The 16,442-nt window shown below is 43.8% G+C and overlaps 1 protein-coding gene across 2 annotated transcripts in view; it reads left to right on the top strand.

Moving 5' to 3' along the window:
* dapk3 (death-associated protein kinase 3) overlaps positions 1-16,442 on the top strand; it is a 75,237-nt gene that overhangs the window by 53,705 nt on the left and 5,090 nt on the right. For both annotated transcript variants that reach the window (XM_072482802.1, XM_072482801.1), the window contains exons 5-8: positions 3,250-3,298; positions 4,248-4,274; positions 11,621-11,773; positions 13,411-13,456. In XM_072482802.1, the coding sequence (XP_072338903.1) occupies positions 3,250-3,298; positions 4,248-4,274; positions 11,621-11,773; positions 13,411-13,456 (275 nt within the window). The remainder of the gene's footprint in view (positions 1-3,249; positions 3,299-4,247; positions 4,275-11,620; positions 11,774-13,410; positions 13,457-16,442) is intronic.

Here is a 16,442-nt window from a genome sequence, read left to right as displayed (position 1 = left end):
CCACTGATGTGTGCGCAAAACAGGAAAGTGTAGTTGAGACCACAGCCAGATAGCCATGATCTTATTGAATGGCAGAGCAAGCTCAAAGGGCTGAATGGCCTACTCCTGCCCCTAAGTCCTGTGCAGTGAAGAAGGATTGGAAATTTATGGTCAGTGTCTTCGTAATTTCCATCCTTATTTCCCTCAGTATCCTTGGATACATCTTGTTTAGTTCTGGTGACTGACTTATCAAAGTAAAACCAACCTATTTTAATACCTCTTCCATCAATTTTTAACCCATGTAGTGACTCAACTCTTTCACTATGACTTGGGGGGCATCTCCTTCCTTGGTAAAGACAGATGCAAAGTACACATTCAGTACTTTTGTCATGCCCTGCCTCCACACACACATCCTCTTTTAGGTCCCTAATCAGCCCACTCTTCCTTTCACCAGGAAAGAATAACCTTTATTCTTTTAAAAATAAATTTGGAGTACCCAATTCATTTCTTCCAATTAAGAGGCAATTTAGCATGGCCAAGCCACCTACCCTGCACATCTTTTGGGTTGTGGGGGTGAAACCCACGCAAACACGGGGAGAATATGCAAACTCCACATGGACAAGGGGCCGAGGCCGGGATCGACCCTGGGATCTCGATGCAGTGAGGCAGCAGTGTTAACCACTGCGCCACCGTGCTGCCCCAACTTTTTATTCATTAAATATCTATTTACATAACGCCTGGAACCTAAAACTGTGTATTGTTGCCCGTGGGCAGTATGTTCCATCTCGACTCAGGGCGGCATGGTAGCACAGTGGTTAGCACTGTTGCTTCTTGGCACCAGGGTCCCAAGTTCGATTCCCGGCTTGGGTCACTGTCTGTGTGGAGTCCGCACGTTCTCCCATGTCTGCATGGGTTTCCTCTGGGTGCTTCGATTTCCTCCCACAAGTCCCGAAAGACATGCTGTCAGGTGAATTGGACATTCTGAATTCTCCCTCTGTGTACCTGAACAGGTGCTGGAATGTGACGACTAGGGCTTTTCACGTACCTTCATTGCAGTGTTAATGTAAGCCTACTTGTGACAATAAAGATTATTATTATTGTTATACGCTATCTCTCCTGAGTTCACTTACCCTTCAAAATCCCAAAACATCATCTCCCATTTATATGCACCCCTACTTGTATTCAGGGCTAACCCCTTGATCTGCGGCATTGCACCTCTTTATTTTGATCAAAGTGTATCTGAAAAGGACGAATGCCCAGGGTTACATGGCGAAAGGCAGACAAATGGAATGAAGTGAATTGTTCACTCGGAGAGCCGGTGCCCAAATGGGGCAGCCGTAGGCCACTTGGCCCCTTGAACCTGCTCTGCTATTAAGATCATGGCTGATCTCTACATTCCCACCTACCCCCAATAACCTTTCACCCCCTTGCATGTCAAAAATCTATCTAGCTCTGCTGTAAAAATATTCCAATACTCTGCTTCTACTGCCTTTTGAAGAAGAGAGTTCCAGAGACTCTGAACCCTCTCAGAGAAAACTGTTCTCATCATCTCTGCCTTAAATGTGGCACTCCTTTATTTTTAAACAGTGACCCTAGTTCTAGATTATCAGACGAGAGGAAACCTCTCTTTATTCATCCTGTCAAGACCCCTCAGGATCTTAATATAGTCTTCCCGCTTGCATTTACTGGTCAAAGTTATGATTTTTCTGAAATTTTCTTAAAGCTCTAATTTGGCCTCAACTAGACTATTGCTTCCAGTTCTGGTCACCGCAGTTTCGGAAGGATGCCGAGATCCTTGAGTGTTTGCAGAGGAGATTCACCAGAATAGTACAAAGGATGGGGGATTTTAGTTACAGGACGAGGTTGGAAAAGCTGAAGTTAGAGCAAAAGAGGTTTAGCAGAGATGTGGTAGAACCATAGAATTCCTACCGTGCAGAAGGAGCCTTTTCGGCCCATCGAGTCTGCATCGACCCTCTGAAAGAGCACCCCACCTAGGCCCACTTCCCCCATCCTATCCCTGTAACCCCATCTAATCTGCACATTTTTGAACACTGAGGGGCAATTTATCATGTCTAATCGACCTAACCTGCACTACTTGGAGTGTGGAAGGAAACCAAAGCACCCGGAGGAAACTTACTCAGACATGGGGAGAAAGTGCAAACTCCACAGTCACCCAAGGCTGGAATTGAACACGGGTCCCTGGCGCTGTGATGCAACAGTGCTAACCACTGAGTTACCCAAAGATATATTACGCATTTAATTGAAATATTCCTACCAGTTTGAAAGAGCTGCTTTGAACCCAGGCTCAGGGATGCAGAGGAAACATGTTTCAAGAGTATTTGGGGTGACTGCACCCCAGGAATTGATATTATGGGGTACTTTGCAGAGGCTAAATTGGACCAAATCCCATGGGAGAAAACCAGAGCACCTGGAGGGAATCCACGCAAACACCAGGCGAGAGTGCAAACTCCACACAAGTGACCGGGGCCTGGATCGAATCCGGATCCTTGGCGCTGCAAAGCCGCAGTGCTCCCCGCTGTGCCACCCTACCATCAGTGATTTTAAAAGGAAAAATGAGGGGCATGTCAAGATCACAAACTTGCAGGGCTACACGGTCAAGTGGGGAATGGGATTAACTGCTCGGGGACTGGTTTAGCTCAGTAGGCTAGAGAAGCTGGTTTGTGATGCAGAACAAGACCAGCGTGGGTTCAACTCCCATACCAGCTGAGAATTCTGAATTCTCCCTCTGTGTATCCGAACAGGTACCAAAATGTGGCAACTAGGGGCTTTTCACAGTAACTTTGTTGCAGGTGTTAATGTAAGCGTACTTGCGACAATAAAGGTTATTTATTTATTTACTGGATTGCCCTGCAGAGAGCCAGCATGACTGTGAGGGCCCTTTGACCTGGAAGTGGCCATTAAACTGTCTAAACTATCTGGGGCATTTCACAATTTCAATGATCTAAATACTCTTGATTGGTGCTTGTAGGGGGGGTGAGAAATAGAATGGTACTACATTAATCTGAATTACACTTAATAATAGTAATAATCTTTATTGTCACAAGTAGGCTTACATTAACACTGCAATGAAGTTACTGATGTTGGTTTAAAAAAAGAAACATACTATAATTGTCAACCGTTATTATTTGTTCTTCCCTCTCTGCTGTTCTCCCCCCCCCCCCCTTTATAGCATTAGGATGGAGTTGCTGAGGGATGTTCTTGCCTTAATTACACAGTGAACACTTTTTTTTTTTCTTTTCCTTCCTTTAGCTCCTGAAATAGTAAATTATGAGCCTTTGGCTTTGGAAGCAGATATGTGGTGAGTTCACTCTCACTCCCTTGATGAATGTGCATTTGCTTTTGTTAAAGTAGATATATCCTTTTTGTTTCTTTCCCCTGCCCTTGGCTTCAGGTTTCCTATAGGCTGCAGTACAATTCACATATTCTGAGCGCCTTTCTGTATCTCTTTGCAATTGGGCAATTCCACAGCCATCGAACATGTGCACCTGGGGCAAAGAATTAATCAGTAGGCTATCCAACTGCAAGAAGTGTAACAGCTGGGTGGCATGGTGGTGCAGTGGTTAGCACTGCTGTCTCGGTGCCCAGGACCTGGGTTCGAACCGGCCCTGGGTCACTGTCCATGTGGAGTTTGCACATTCTCCCCATGTCTGCGTGGGCCTCACCCCCACAACCCAAAGATGAGCAGGATAGGTGGATTGGCCACGCTAAGTTGCCCCTTAATTGGAAAAAATAATAATTGGGTACTCTAAATTTATTTTTTAAAAGGTATAACAGCTGAAGCTGGCTATGTTCCTGACCTTGCAACCGGTTTGAGATGGCATTATTAGCTGATGACCAGAATAACTAATGAGTACGTTCTGTATTGCACTGCTGTAATTATTTTTTTATTTAAATGGGTAGAAGTATTTCTGAAATGGATCAACTGCATTGAGATCACATTTTCAATTCACGGCTTCTATAAGTCATTCCATAATATAGACATTGCTACTTTTGGTCGCTTGCACACAGTAAACTGATCTACCCAATGCTCTCATTTTACTGCTGCCTTTGGAAAGAGGAATGAATGTGTGATCACAAAAGTTATTTTGGTGCTATTTTTAAGAACTTAGCTTTCATTTGAGTTTGTTTTGATATTGATTTCGCTTTGAGCTTCACACAAGCCTCATGCTGACTATATCAGTGTATTGAGAATTATGCTTTGCAAAGTGTCCCAGAAACTCAGCAATATCTTTTTCTTTCAATTACAGGAGCATTGGTGTGATCACCTATATTCTGTAAGTATGTCAGTAGTACAATATGTTTCAGGAATTTAGACATGAAGTATGATTGTCTATAATTCTGGGACGTTATAAATAATCTAGTTGGTCTTGTCGTAGCATGTTCATTGCAGGCAATTGAAATAATTAGGCAGTCATTTCTGATTATGAAGTATTCTAGGAGCTACGGATTGTGACTAAGATGTCATGTATTCTGTAAAAAGGTGAAAGTCTTTTGATATTGTACTGATTTTCTCTTTCCTCCCCTAACATTCACACCATAGGTGCCAACAACCCTCTTTGCCCAAGTTGCCATTCTTATAAATACATAAATGTTAAGTTATTTTCTACTGCCTTTCAGCCTCCCTTTCTGGCCCACTGGAAATGTTACAGCACAGAAGGAGGCCATTCGGCCCATCTTGTCCATGCCAGCCCGAGGACAACCAGGTGCTCTTTTTAATCCTACCTTCTTGCACCCGGTCTATAGCCTGCAGCTTAAGGTGCAGATCCAGGTACTTTTTAAAGAGTTTAGGGTCTCTGCCTCCACCACCAACTTGGGCCGCGCATTCCAGATGCCCACTACCCTCTGTGTTTTATAAAAAAAAAAATAAAAAAAAAAAATTCTTCCTCATGTCCCCTCTACACCTGCCACTTATCTTGAATCTTTGCCCTGGTTCTACAATGTCCCAACAAGGGAAACAATTTTATCCTGTCCATTCTATCATTTCCCCATATAATTTAATACACCTCAATTAAATCGCCCCTCAGCCTTCCTTGTTCCAAGGAAAATAACCCCAACCTATCCAACCTCTCCTTGTAGCTACACTTTTCTAGCCCTGGCAACATTCTTGTAAGTCTCAATTATGTCTTTCCTGTAATGTGACCAGAACTGCACACAATACTTCAGTTGTGGACTCACCAGTGTTTTATGCAATTCGAACATTATATCCTTTTATAGTTTGTACCTCTGGCAATGAAGGAGAGCATTCCATATGCCTTCTTTCCAACTTTGTTTACTTGAACTGATTTAGTGACCTGTGTACCTGTACAACAAGATCTCTCACTTCACCTACCCCTTTTAGTATATTCCCATTTATTGTATACTCCTATAACTGTTTGACCTCCCTAAATGCATGACCGTACATTTCTCTGTTAAATTAAATCTGCCACTTTATTGCCTACTCCACCCCAACTATATCATTTTGGAGATTATAGCTATCCTCTACACAGTCCACCATTCGGTCAATCTTTGTGTCATCTGCAGATTTCCCAATCGTGCTCCCCATGTTCACGTCCAGATCGTTAATATATAATGGTCCCAACACTGTGCCCTGTGGAACACCACTTGAAACAATGTTCCATTTGCAAGGGCAGCCACATTGTCCTGTATCCCATGGGCTTTTACTTTTTTGACCCATGTGGGACCTTGTCAAACGCCTTGCTAAAATCCATGTGCACAGCATCCACTGCACTACCATCATCAACCCTTCTTGTCAACTTTCTCAAAGAATTCAATCAAATTTGAGAGGCAAGACCTTCCTTTAACAAATCCATGCTGAATATCCCTGACTAGTCAATGTCTTTCTATGTGGCAGCTAATCCTATATCTCAGGATTGATTCTACTAATTTGCCCACGACCGACGCAAGACTAACTGGCCTATAAATGTTTGGCATTTCCTTTGATTCCTTTTTTAAAAATGGAACCACGTTTGCATTTCTCCAGTCCTCTTGTACCTCCCTTGTTGTGAGAATTGGAAAATCATCCTCCGAGCATCTGCTACTTTCTCCCTGACCTCCTTCAGTAGCCTCCGAAACAATCCGCCTGGCCCTGACTTGTAAACTTTCAGGATTCCAGCCATTTGGGTACTTCTTCTCCCTTTATGATTATCCCCTCCAATATCTCTGTATTCCTCCTGGACTACCATATCTGCATCATCCATTTCCTTCGTAAACACAGAGACAAAATATTCAGTTAAAACCCTTTTTACAGCCTCTGCATCTACACACAAGTTTTTAACTTCATCCCTGTACTTCCTATACTCGTCTAGGCTATCTGCAGTGCTCCGTTCTTTGTGCCTATCGTGTGCTTTCTTCTTCTGTTTGATCTTCTCCTGTATTCCTCTCGACAACCAGAGGGGTCTAGATTTGGCAGTGCCGCTCTTATTCTTGGGTGGGGGGGAACCTCAGCCAAGTCCTTTCTCATTTCTGCACAATTTGCCTTCACACAGTTCAAAACTTTTACTCCTTCTTCATTTCTGTCCTTTTTCATGACAATACTAAATCTAACTGAATTGTGATCACTATCCCCGATATGGTCACCAACTGCCACTTCATCCACTTGCCTTCTTCGTTCCCCAAGACTCGGTCTAGAATTGCATCTCCTCTCGTTGGGTTTGCCACTAATTGGTTGAAAAAAAGATTCTTGGACACGCAACTCACCTCCTGACACCCCAAAGCCTGTCCACCATCTACAAGGCACAAGTCAGGAGTGTAATGGAATACTGTCCACTTGCCTGGATGAGTGCAGCTCCAACGAAACTCAAGAAGCGTGACACCATCCAGGACAAAGCAGCCCGCTTGATTGCTCCTCCTTCCTTCCACAAATATTCAAATCCTCCTCCACCGATGAAGAGGTGGTACCCTTGTGTACCATCTAAAGAACAAAGAACAATGCAGCACAGGAATAGGCCGTTCGGCCCTCCAAGCCTGCGCCAACCATGTTCCTGCCTAAACTAAAACCGTATGCACTTATGGAGTCCGTATCCTTCCATTTCCACCCTATTCATACATTTGTCTAGATGCCCCTTAAATGCTGCTAAAGAACAAAGAACAATACAGCTAAGAACAATAAAGAACAAGATGCACTGCAGTAACTCACCAAGATTCCTTCGACAGCACGTTCCAAACCCACAACCACTACCATTTAGAAGGACAAGAGCAGCAGATACCTGTGAACCCCACCACCTGGAGGTTCACCTCCCAGTCACTCACCACCCCGACTTGGAAATGTATCGCTGTTCCTTCACTGTCGCTGAGGCAAAATCCTGGAACTCCCTCCCTAACAGCATAGTGGGTGTCCCTACACCTGAAGGATTGCAGCGGTTCAAGAAGGTAATTCGCCACCACCTTTTGAAGGACAATTAGGGATGGGCAATAAATGCTGGCCTAACCAGCGACGCTCTCATCCCATAAATGAGTAGAACAAAAAGGTCCCATCTGCCCCAGAACCGGTCCCAGTGCTTCAAGAATCTGAATCACTCCCGACATCACCATCTCTTCAGCCATGCATTAATCTGATCTATCCTCTTATTCCTGCTCTCTCTCGCGTGTGGAACTGGGAATAACACTGAGATGACTACATTTGAGGTCCTACATTTTAGTTTATCCCCTAACTTCCTGTACTCAGCTTGCTGGTCCTCATCCCTTAGTTTACCTATGTCGTTGGTACCATGACCACTGTCTGTTCACCCTCCCTCTCCAGAATGCCCGAGAAATCCCGGACCCTGGCACCAGGGATGCAACATACCATCCTTGATTCACATTTGCGGCCATAGAAGCATCTGTTTGTACCCCAAACTATTGAATCCCCTATCACTATAGCCCTGCCACTCATTTTTCTCCCATCCGTCTGAGCAACAGAGCCACCCACAGTGCCGTGAACTTGGCTGTTGCTGCTTTCCCCCGAGAGGCCATCCCCCCAAATTGCCCAAAATGGTATATCTGTTTGAGAGGGGGTTGACTACAGTGGGCTCGTGCACTACCTTCCTGAATCTTTTATGTCACCCATACCCTTTCTGCCCGTGGAATCCTCATCTGTGGTGTGACCACCTCACTGAACACGCTATCCACGACTTGCGCAGCATCGCGGATATTCCACAGTGAGTTCACTCAGCTCCAGCTCAGAAATCTGGTTCGCTAGAATCTGCATTTGGGCACACCTTCTGCACAAATGGTCAACCTCTGGCCTTCTCAGCATCTCTCTCTTCCTTCCCCCCCCCCCCCCCCCCCCCCCCCCCCCCCCCCCCCCCCCAGCCCCTTCACGGGTAGTGTTCCCTCACGGATAGCGTCCCTTTCCCTTTAAAACAGGCTTGCTTGCTTCCTCCTTCATCAGGCTCCCTCACTCCCTTTGTCCTTGCAAACTACTGCTCCATCTCCAAACACCTTCCCTCTTAAGTCTTTAAACATATTGTCAGCCTATTGTGCCCATTTTTCGAACAATTCCATGTTTGAACTTCTCCGATCAGGTTTCTGCCCTGCATTGTAAAACCCTAATCCAAGTTACAATATAGCAAAAGCTGGAAATACTTAGCAGATCAAGCTGCATCTCGAGAGAAAGAGTTAAACTTTCAGGTCGATGTCGTGTCATTTGTTACAACTTGTGTGTCTCTTTCTACGGATGCTTCTTGACCTTCTGAGCTTTTGCAGCATTTTCTGTTATTTCAGGTTTCCAATATCCGCAGCGTTTTGCTCACCTCTGACGTCCTCTTTGACCATGGTGCATTGACCCTCTCCTCCATCTCCCTGCAGTCTTTGACCACACCAGATCACCTGGTAACTTATTACAATTCTTTCGCGGGACATGGACATCACTGGTTAAGCCAGTATTTTTATCATTGCCCATCTTTAATTGTGGTGAGCTGCTGCCTTGAAGGGCTGTAGTCTATTTGGTGTAGGTACACCCACAGTGCTGTTTGGGAGGGCGTTCCAGAGTTTTGACCCAGCGACAGTGAAGGAAGCCAACCAAGTCAGGGTAGTTTGTATCTTGGAGGGGGAACTTGCAGCTGGTGGTGTTCCCAAACATCTGCTGCCCTTGTACTTCTAGATGATAAGAGGTCACGGATTTGGAAGGTGCTGTCAAAGGAGCTTGGTGAGTTTCACTCCATCTTGTACATGTTAACATCAGTAAATTGGAATAAGAATGCCATAGAATTCGTGTTACATGACGTTGGTGTCTGCAGGTTAGTTTGTGCTTGAACTGGAGTCTAAAAGATACGCAGAGGAGAAACAAAAAGCTTTTGAGTGTTTTTTCTTAACGGAAGTTGTGCCAACTTCCTTGATAATCAAAGTTAACAAGGAACATGCTAAATGGAGAATCTGCTGAGATGCAGTTGTATACTTTAAGTGAAACATAATCACTAATCCGTTAACCATAACAAGACCCTGTTCAAGGAGAGGTTGGTTTGGGTGGGTGGGGAACAAGACCCTCCACTTAACTACTCCTTATAACATGTTTTGCGATCTAGGGTCTTGGATTGAATCAAGCATCCAAGATTATAAAAACAGAAAATGCAGGAAGTACTTGGATCACTGACCCAAACCAATAACTCTGCTTTTCTCCCCACAGATGCTGTCTGACCTGAGTATTTCCGATTTCCAGCATCCATAGTATTTTGTTTTGTGTTATTTAAGATTGTACACTGTGTGTCCGTGTTTTAAGTTGAAAGATATCTCGGTGACTGATTTGTTAGGCTGCCTGAAATAAAGCTTAATGCCCAGGTAAGTGAAGGTGCTTAAAGCTTTAGCTTTGATTTTTATAGAATCATACAAATCAGGAGGAGGCCATTTAACTCACCATGTCTGTGTGCCCTCTTTGAAAAGTTACCTAAATAGTCCCACTTGGGTATTTTTCCCATAGCCTTCAAATTATTCCTTTTTCAAGAATATATTCTTTAAAATTTGCTATTTTATAAGTTTGAAAGTTGCTATTGAAATTGCTTCCACTGGGCTTTCAAGAAGCGCATCCCAGAAAACACTGGGTAAATTAATTTATCCTCATTTTCCAATTATATTAAATTACCTTCTTTTTTTAAATAGAAATTTAGAGTGCCCAATTAATTTTTTCAAATTAAGGGGCAATTTAGTGTGTCCAATCCACCTAACCTGCACATCTTTGGGTTGTGGGGGTGAAACCCACGCAAATACGGGGAGAATGTGCAAACTCCACACGAACAGTGACCCAGAGCTGGGATCGAACCTGTGACCTCGGCACCGTGAGACAGCAGTGCTAATCGCTGCACCACTGTGCTGCCCTTAAATTATCTTCTTGAGGACAATAGGAGATGGGTGATAAATGCTGGTCTAGCCAGCAACGTCCACGTCCCCTGAAATAATTTTTTTCAAATCCTGCTGGTTACTAACCCTCCTTCCGGTGAAAAGAGCTCCTCCCTGCTTGTATCAAAATTCCTCATAATTTGCCTCTCTTGAATCCCCCTCAATCTTTTCTGCCGTGGGCAGCACAGTAGCACAGTAGTTAGCACAGTTGCTTCACAGCTTCAGGGTCCCAGGTTCGATTCCTGGCTTGGGTCACCGTCTCTGCGGAGTCTGCACATTCTCCCCGTGTCTGTGTGTGTTTCCTCCGGGTGCTCCGGTTTCCTCCCGCAGTCCAAAGATGTGCAGGTTAGGTGGATTGGCCATGCTAAATTGCCCTTAGTGTCCAAAAGGTTGGATGGGGTTACAGGGATAAGGTGGAGGTGTGGGCTTGAGTAGGGTGCTCTTTCCAAGGGCCGGTGCAGGCTCGATGGCCGAATGGCCGCCTCCTGCACTGTAAATTCTATGATTCAATGCTGTAAGAACAATCCCAGCTTCCCTCGTGTCTGTATATAACTAAATCTTGAATAATTTCCACATAATTTTCAATAGACAATTATATCGAGGTAGGTATGAAGAATTTGTAGATTGACATTCAAAGTGGATAACAGAATAATTCAAGAGCTAACCCAGTGATAAAATATTTAGGAATATTGAGATATACCATAACAATAAAGCACGTTTTAGATTATGTTGTTGGGGAAAGAACCTGTGCTGAAATACCAGAAGGATTTTGATGGAAATCTGTGACGGGAAACAACTTTGTTTAAGAGACAATAACTTTTTATGGGCTCCAGTACTGAACACAACTGAAGGTCTGATTCTAAACCTGAGCTAAGGTGAATGCAGATAATGGTGTGAAGATGTTGAGTTATTAAACCACTTATGATGATTAATTAGCAAGTATGTTATTCTTGCCGGTGGAGAATGCAGTAGTTAATGATGGATCTCTTTGTCGTCTTCAGCCCTTGAAATCTGAGGTGAGCCAAGTGTTCAATGCTCAAACAATATTGTTTACTGTACTCCAATTTTGCTGTTTGAACTGTGACTTACGTATGATGATTCCAATTGCAAAATTTGGGCATAAATAAATTTCTTGATTGCTATTTATGTAAAAAAACATTTAATATGTAAAAATCTCCCTTTGTTCAGATTAATTGGGTTAATTGTGATCCAAAGTTGCACTTCCACTTGGTCTGAATAACCAGCCAGCTGAATGATGCATGTTGCTTAGTGACAATAATACATAGTGACAGAAATATCTCTTTCTCATCAGTTTGAGCGGTGCTTCTCCATTCCTTGGTGAAACCAAACAAGAAACCTTAACAAACATTTCTGCTGTGAACTATGACTTTGATGAGGAATATTTCAGTAATACCAGTGAGCTGGCGAAGGACTTCATCCGCAGGCTTCTGGTGAAAGATCCAAAGTAAGAATAACTTTTGTCAAATTGGTCAAGTGCACCTGTACTTGGGTAGAAGGAACAACTGTTGAACAAAAACATTTTACTCAAGTTTTTATAAAATAAATTTAGCCACCCAATTATTTTTTTCCAGTTAAGGGGCAATTCAGCGTGGCCAATTCACCTAGCCTGCATCTTTGGGTTGTGGGGGTGAGACCCACCCAGACACGGGGCGAACGTGCAAACTCCACAGTGAACCCGGATCCTCAGCGCTGTGAAGCAGCAGTGCTAATCACTGCGCCACCGTGCCACCCATTACTCAAGTTTTAAAAATAAAAGTTTTATTCCAAGTTGGCAGTCTCCCACTTGTAGTATTGTCACCTCCTCATGTTGTCACTAACTTTAGCCTTAGTTTAATTGCTCTGTTCTATCGCCTTTGCTCTTGAGTCGCCAGGTATCTTTCTGATACTGCCACATGGTTCAAGTCCGAGTAATGATCAATACACCACTTAGTAAGAGTTAAATCAAAGCACATTTATTATATACAGTAATCAATACTCATGCATAATTTCTACGTCTAAGCTACTTACTACAACTAACAGGCCAATGCTTAACTTGGAAATGGCCCACCAGGCCAGGGAAACGAATGGCCTTTCGTTTGGGTTCTGAGCCTGCGGGATTCGAAGCTGGTACAGATCGATAGCCAGGAGTGCTTATCTCGTAGCGAGCGTTGAAGTAAGACTTACGATTTGAGCAGCTGTTGCAGAAGGCTAGCAGAAGGGTGCGGAAGGGTGGCAGAAAGGGTAGCAGAAGGGTCAATTTGAACTTGGACTCTATTCTTATAGTCCCCAGGGGCTTCCCGCCTTTCGGGGCGGACCCTGTACCTGGTTCCAAGTGATTGGACTTTGTCCCAATCACTTGGTTCGATATTCTCCAATGTTGGAGCGATTCCTTGATTGATGGGTGGTCTTGGGGTGATCGTTCACCTCCCTTTATGTAGGCTCCTGTTGGCGCCGAAGAGTCTGGGTTGGCTTTATGTATCTAAATGTTGCACATTGTTCCCGGGGATTGCTCATTAGTATTCAGATGGCTGGTGTTTTGTTGTGCTGATGGCTGCAGGTATTGATCTTGTCTGGCCTTCCCAGAGGTGAATACACAGATTACCTGCAGCTGCTTGTTTTAGTCCTGTTGGCTGATTTTCCCATCAGCCTTTTACGTTCGCCATTTTAAATCGGGGTTAGCCATTCTAAATCGGGAGTTAGTCATTTTAACTGGCTACACTCATCATCCATTTGCAACTCAGCTGCCCATGCAATTGAGCACTTGGCTTAGTTTGAATCCAGAGATGCCGCCAGTTTCTTAATTCATCTCCATTACAGGACCTTTATTAGTTTGGAGCTGCAACAATAGTTGGAATTTAAGCAGAACTTGATAACCCTCCCATCTGGACTGAATCAAGCATTGTGCTGACTAGTAAAGTGGGGGTTGACATTGGTGGTACACATGAAAATGCTGGTAATACAACCTGACCCCCGCACCTGACTGGCAAAGAAACTGGAAACAGGCATGAGTGAAGGAAACGGGGGGAGGAAAAAAATAAATGTGGAAACTTGACCATCCAGCAATCTTTCTTTTCCAATTTTATGTATTTTGCTTCCTTTTAGGAAAAGAATGACCATTGGTGACAGTCTGGAACATCCATGGATTAAGGTAATCTTATTTTACACTGCCATCCTCCACTCCTCCAATAATTTCCTTTTAACATTAGTGTACCAACATTGTCTGTAGGGGGTACTCTGCTTCCCACGTTGTGCCATTTGTATCCAGCCACCCATTAGGTGCTTGTCATGGATCATGGAATCATAGATGGTTACAGAAGGAGGCCATTTGACCTGTCGTGTCCATGCGGATCTCAGCAAGAGCAGCTCCTAGTCCCCCTCCCCTCCCTCCCCATAGTCCAGCAAATTTATTTTCTGTCCAGATAATTCCCTTTTGAAGGCTTTGATTGGCTCTGCCTCCACCACACACACAGGCAGTGTCCAGACCCTAACCACTGCTTTTCATCATGTTGCTGTTGCTTCTTTTGATCATGTTAAATCTGCATTTTCTGGTTCTCGATCCTTCAAGCACAGAGAACAGTTTCGCCCTATTTACTCTGTCCAGACCCCTCATGCTTTTGAGTCCCCCTTAACCTTCTCCAAGGAGAACAGCTGCAGCTTCTCCAGTCTATCCACGTAACTGAAGTAGCTCATCCTTGGAACCATTGTAGTGAACCTTTTCTGTACCCTCTCTAATGTTTTTACACCCTTCCCAAAGTCTTCTGCTCAGAACTGGATGCAATACTGCAGTTGAGTACTTTCGCAGGGATGTATTGCTGCAATTATACAGGGTCTTGGCGAGGCCACACCTGGAATGTTGTATGCAGTTTTGGTCTCCTTATCTAAGAAAGGAAGATTTTGCTCTAGAGGGGGTGCAGCAAAGATTTACCAGACTGATTCCTGGGATGGTGGGACTGACGGATGAGGAGAGATTGAATTGGTTAGGATTACCTTCCCTGGAGTTCATAAGAATGAGAGGGGGAGGGGGGGTCTCATTGAAATCTATAGAATTCTAATAGGACCAGATGAGAGAAATGCAGGAAGGATATTCCCGATGGTGGGTGTGTCCAGAACCAGGGATCACGGTCTGAGGATACGGGTAGATCATTTAGGACTGAGATCTTCCTCCAGCCCACAAAATTGTTCACTCTTACTGTTTCTTGTCTCTCAACCAATTTTGTGTCCATTCTGCTACTGTCCCTAATATTCCATGAGTTTTAACCTTACTGACAAGCCAGTTATGTGCACCTTATTAAATGCCTTTTAAAAGCCCATGTACACTACTTCAACCCTGTTACCCTCATTTACCCTCTGTTACTTATAAAATTCACAATTAAGTTAGTTAAACAGGATTAGCGGATCTATGCTGATTTTCCTTAATTAATCCATATTTGACCAAGTGACTGTTAATTTTGTCTCTAATTATTGTTTCTAATTTTTCCCATCACTGGGGTCGCACTGACTGGCCTGTAGTTGCTGGGCTATTCCCTGCACCCTTTTTTGAACATGGGTGTCACATTTGTAATTCTCAAATCCTCTGGCATCACCCCTGTATCTAAGAAGAATTTGAAAGATTACGGCAAGAGCACCGGCAATTTCCACCCTCACTTCACTTGCGTATCTGTGGATGCATCTCATTCAGTTTGGTGACTTACAAACTTTTAAGTACAGTCAACCTTTCTAATACCAGCTCTATCAATTTTTAGCCCAACAAGAGTCTTAACTATCTACTCTTTCACCATGACTTGGGCAGCATCTTCCTTACTAAAAACCGATGCAAAGTACTCATTTGGTTCCCCCACATGGCCACCTGCCTCCATGCATAAATGCTGCTTTAAGTCCCTAATCTGCCTCAATTTTTTTACCACCTGTTACTATTTATATGCTATAGAAGACTTTTGGGTTCCTTTTCACATTAGTCGCCAGACTCCTGCACTCTTCTTTTTGATTCTTTTCTTTTCACTTCTCTCCACCTCCCCGAGCTTTCTGTAAACAGCTTCATTCTCAGATGTATTACCTACCTGACATCTGTCATGTATACCCCCTTTTTCTGTTTCATCTTGTTCCATATCACTTGGGTCATCCAAGGAACCCTGGATTTGTTTGCCATACCTTTTCACCCTGTGGCTGCCAACCATGACTGCACCAGAACTACCTTCTGTGGCAGCCCATTGTTTCGATGCAATTTTGCCTTCCAGCCCAATTTTTCTGAGCCAGATCTGTTCTTGCCCATATAAAGTTGGCCGCCTCCTAATTAATTATTTTTTACCCTGGATTGCTCCTTGTCCTTTTCCAATCCTAAACCTTTTGATTCTATGATCACTGTCCTCAAAATGTTCCCCTCTGGTGATTAAGGATAGGGGCAGACAGAGTTTTGGATGACTTCAAGTTTACAGAGGATAGAATGTTGGAGGCCAACCAGGTGTGTTTAGAATAGTCAAATCCAAAGATATGAATGCACGTTTCAACAAGATGAGCTGAGGCAGAGATGAAAATGGGCAATGTCACAGAGGTGGAAATAGTGATTATGCAGAAATGTGATTGGAAGCTCATCTTGCGGTCAGAAAAGTCTGGTTCAGCCTCAGATAGGGATGAAACTGGTGATTAGGAAATGGAGAATGGCATTGGCCCACAGTCTTGATGGCAATATGAGTTAAACAAAGAACACTACAACCACTTGGAAGTCTAATAATTCCACCATATCTAAAAGCTTAGGAGCTTTTGCATTCCAATCAGTTCATAAAAAGTGCTATAATGATATGGTTCCTTGTCACAAAGAAATTTCCGACCTTCTCTTCTTCGACCACTTTAACCCTGGACAATTGTCTCCCCCTTTGTCTATGATGAACTATTTAGACTTTGCTCAAGTAGTGTAATTCATCCTGTGACACCATATTGTGCAAGTGTGATGAACAAAAGGCTTTAAGGCTTGTAGGGCAGGAAGGGGTTACAGAGATGGGGAGGAATGAGGCCATGGGGAGAACATTGAAGGATTGAGCATGGGGTGATGGCTGAATGAGACTTGGTATGAGTTAAAATACTGGCAGCTTAAGTTTATGTAGAGTGCAAGATTGGAGGCCTGGCAAGAGAGTAGTTAA

This window comes from Scyliorhinus torazame, chromosome 18 (genome assembly GCF_047496885.1).
Source record: "Scyliorhinus torazame isolate Kashiwa2021f chromosome 18, sScyTor2.1, whole genome shotgun sequence".
NCBI lineage: Eukaryota > Metazoa > Chordata > Chondrichthyes > Carcharhiniformes > Scyliorhinidae > Scyliorhinus > Scyliorhinus torazame.
Note: the sequence above shows the minus strand (reverse complement) of the source record. Positions and strands in the feature narration are given on the sequence as shown.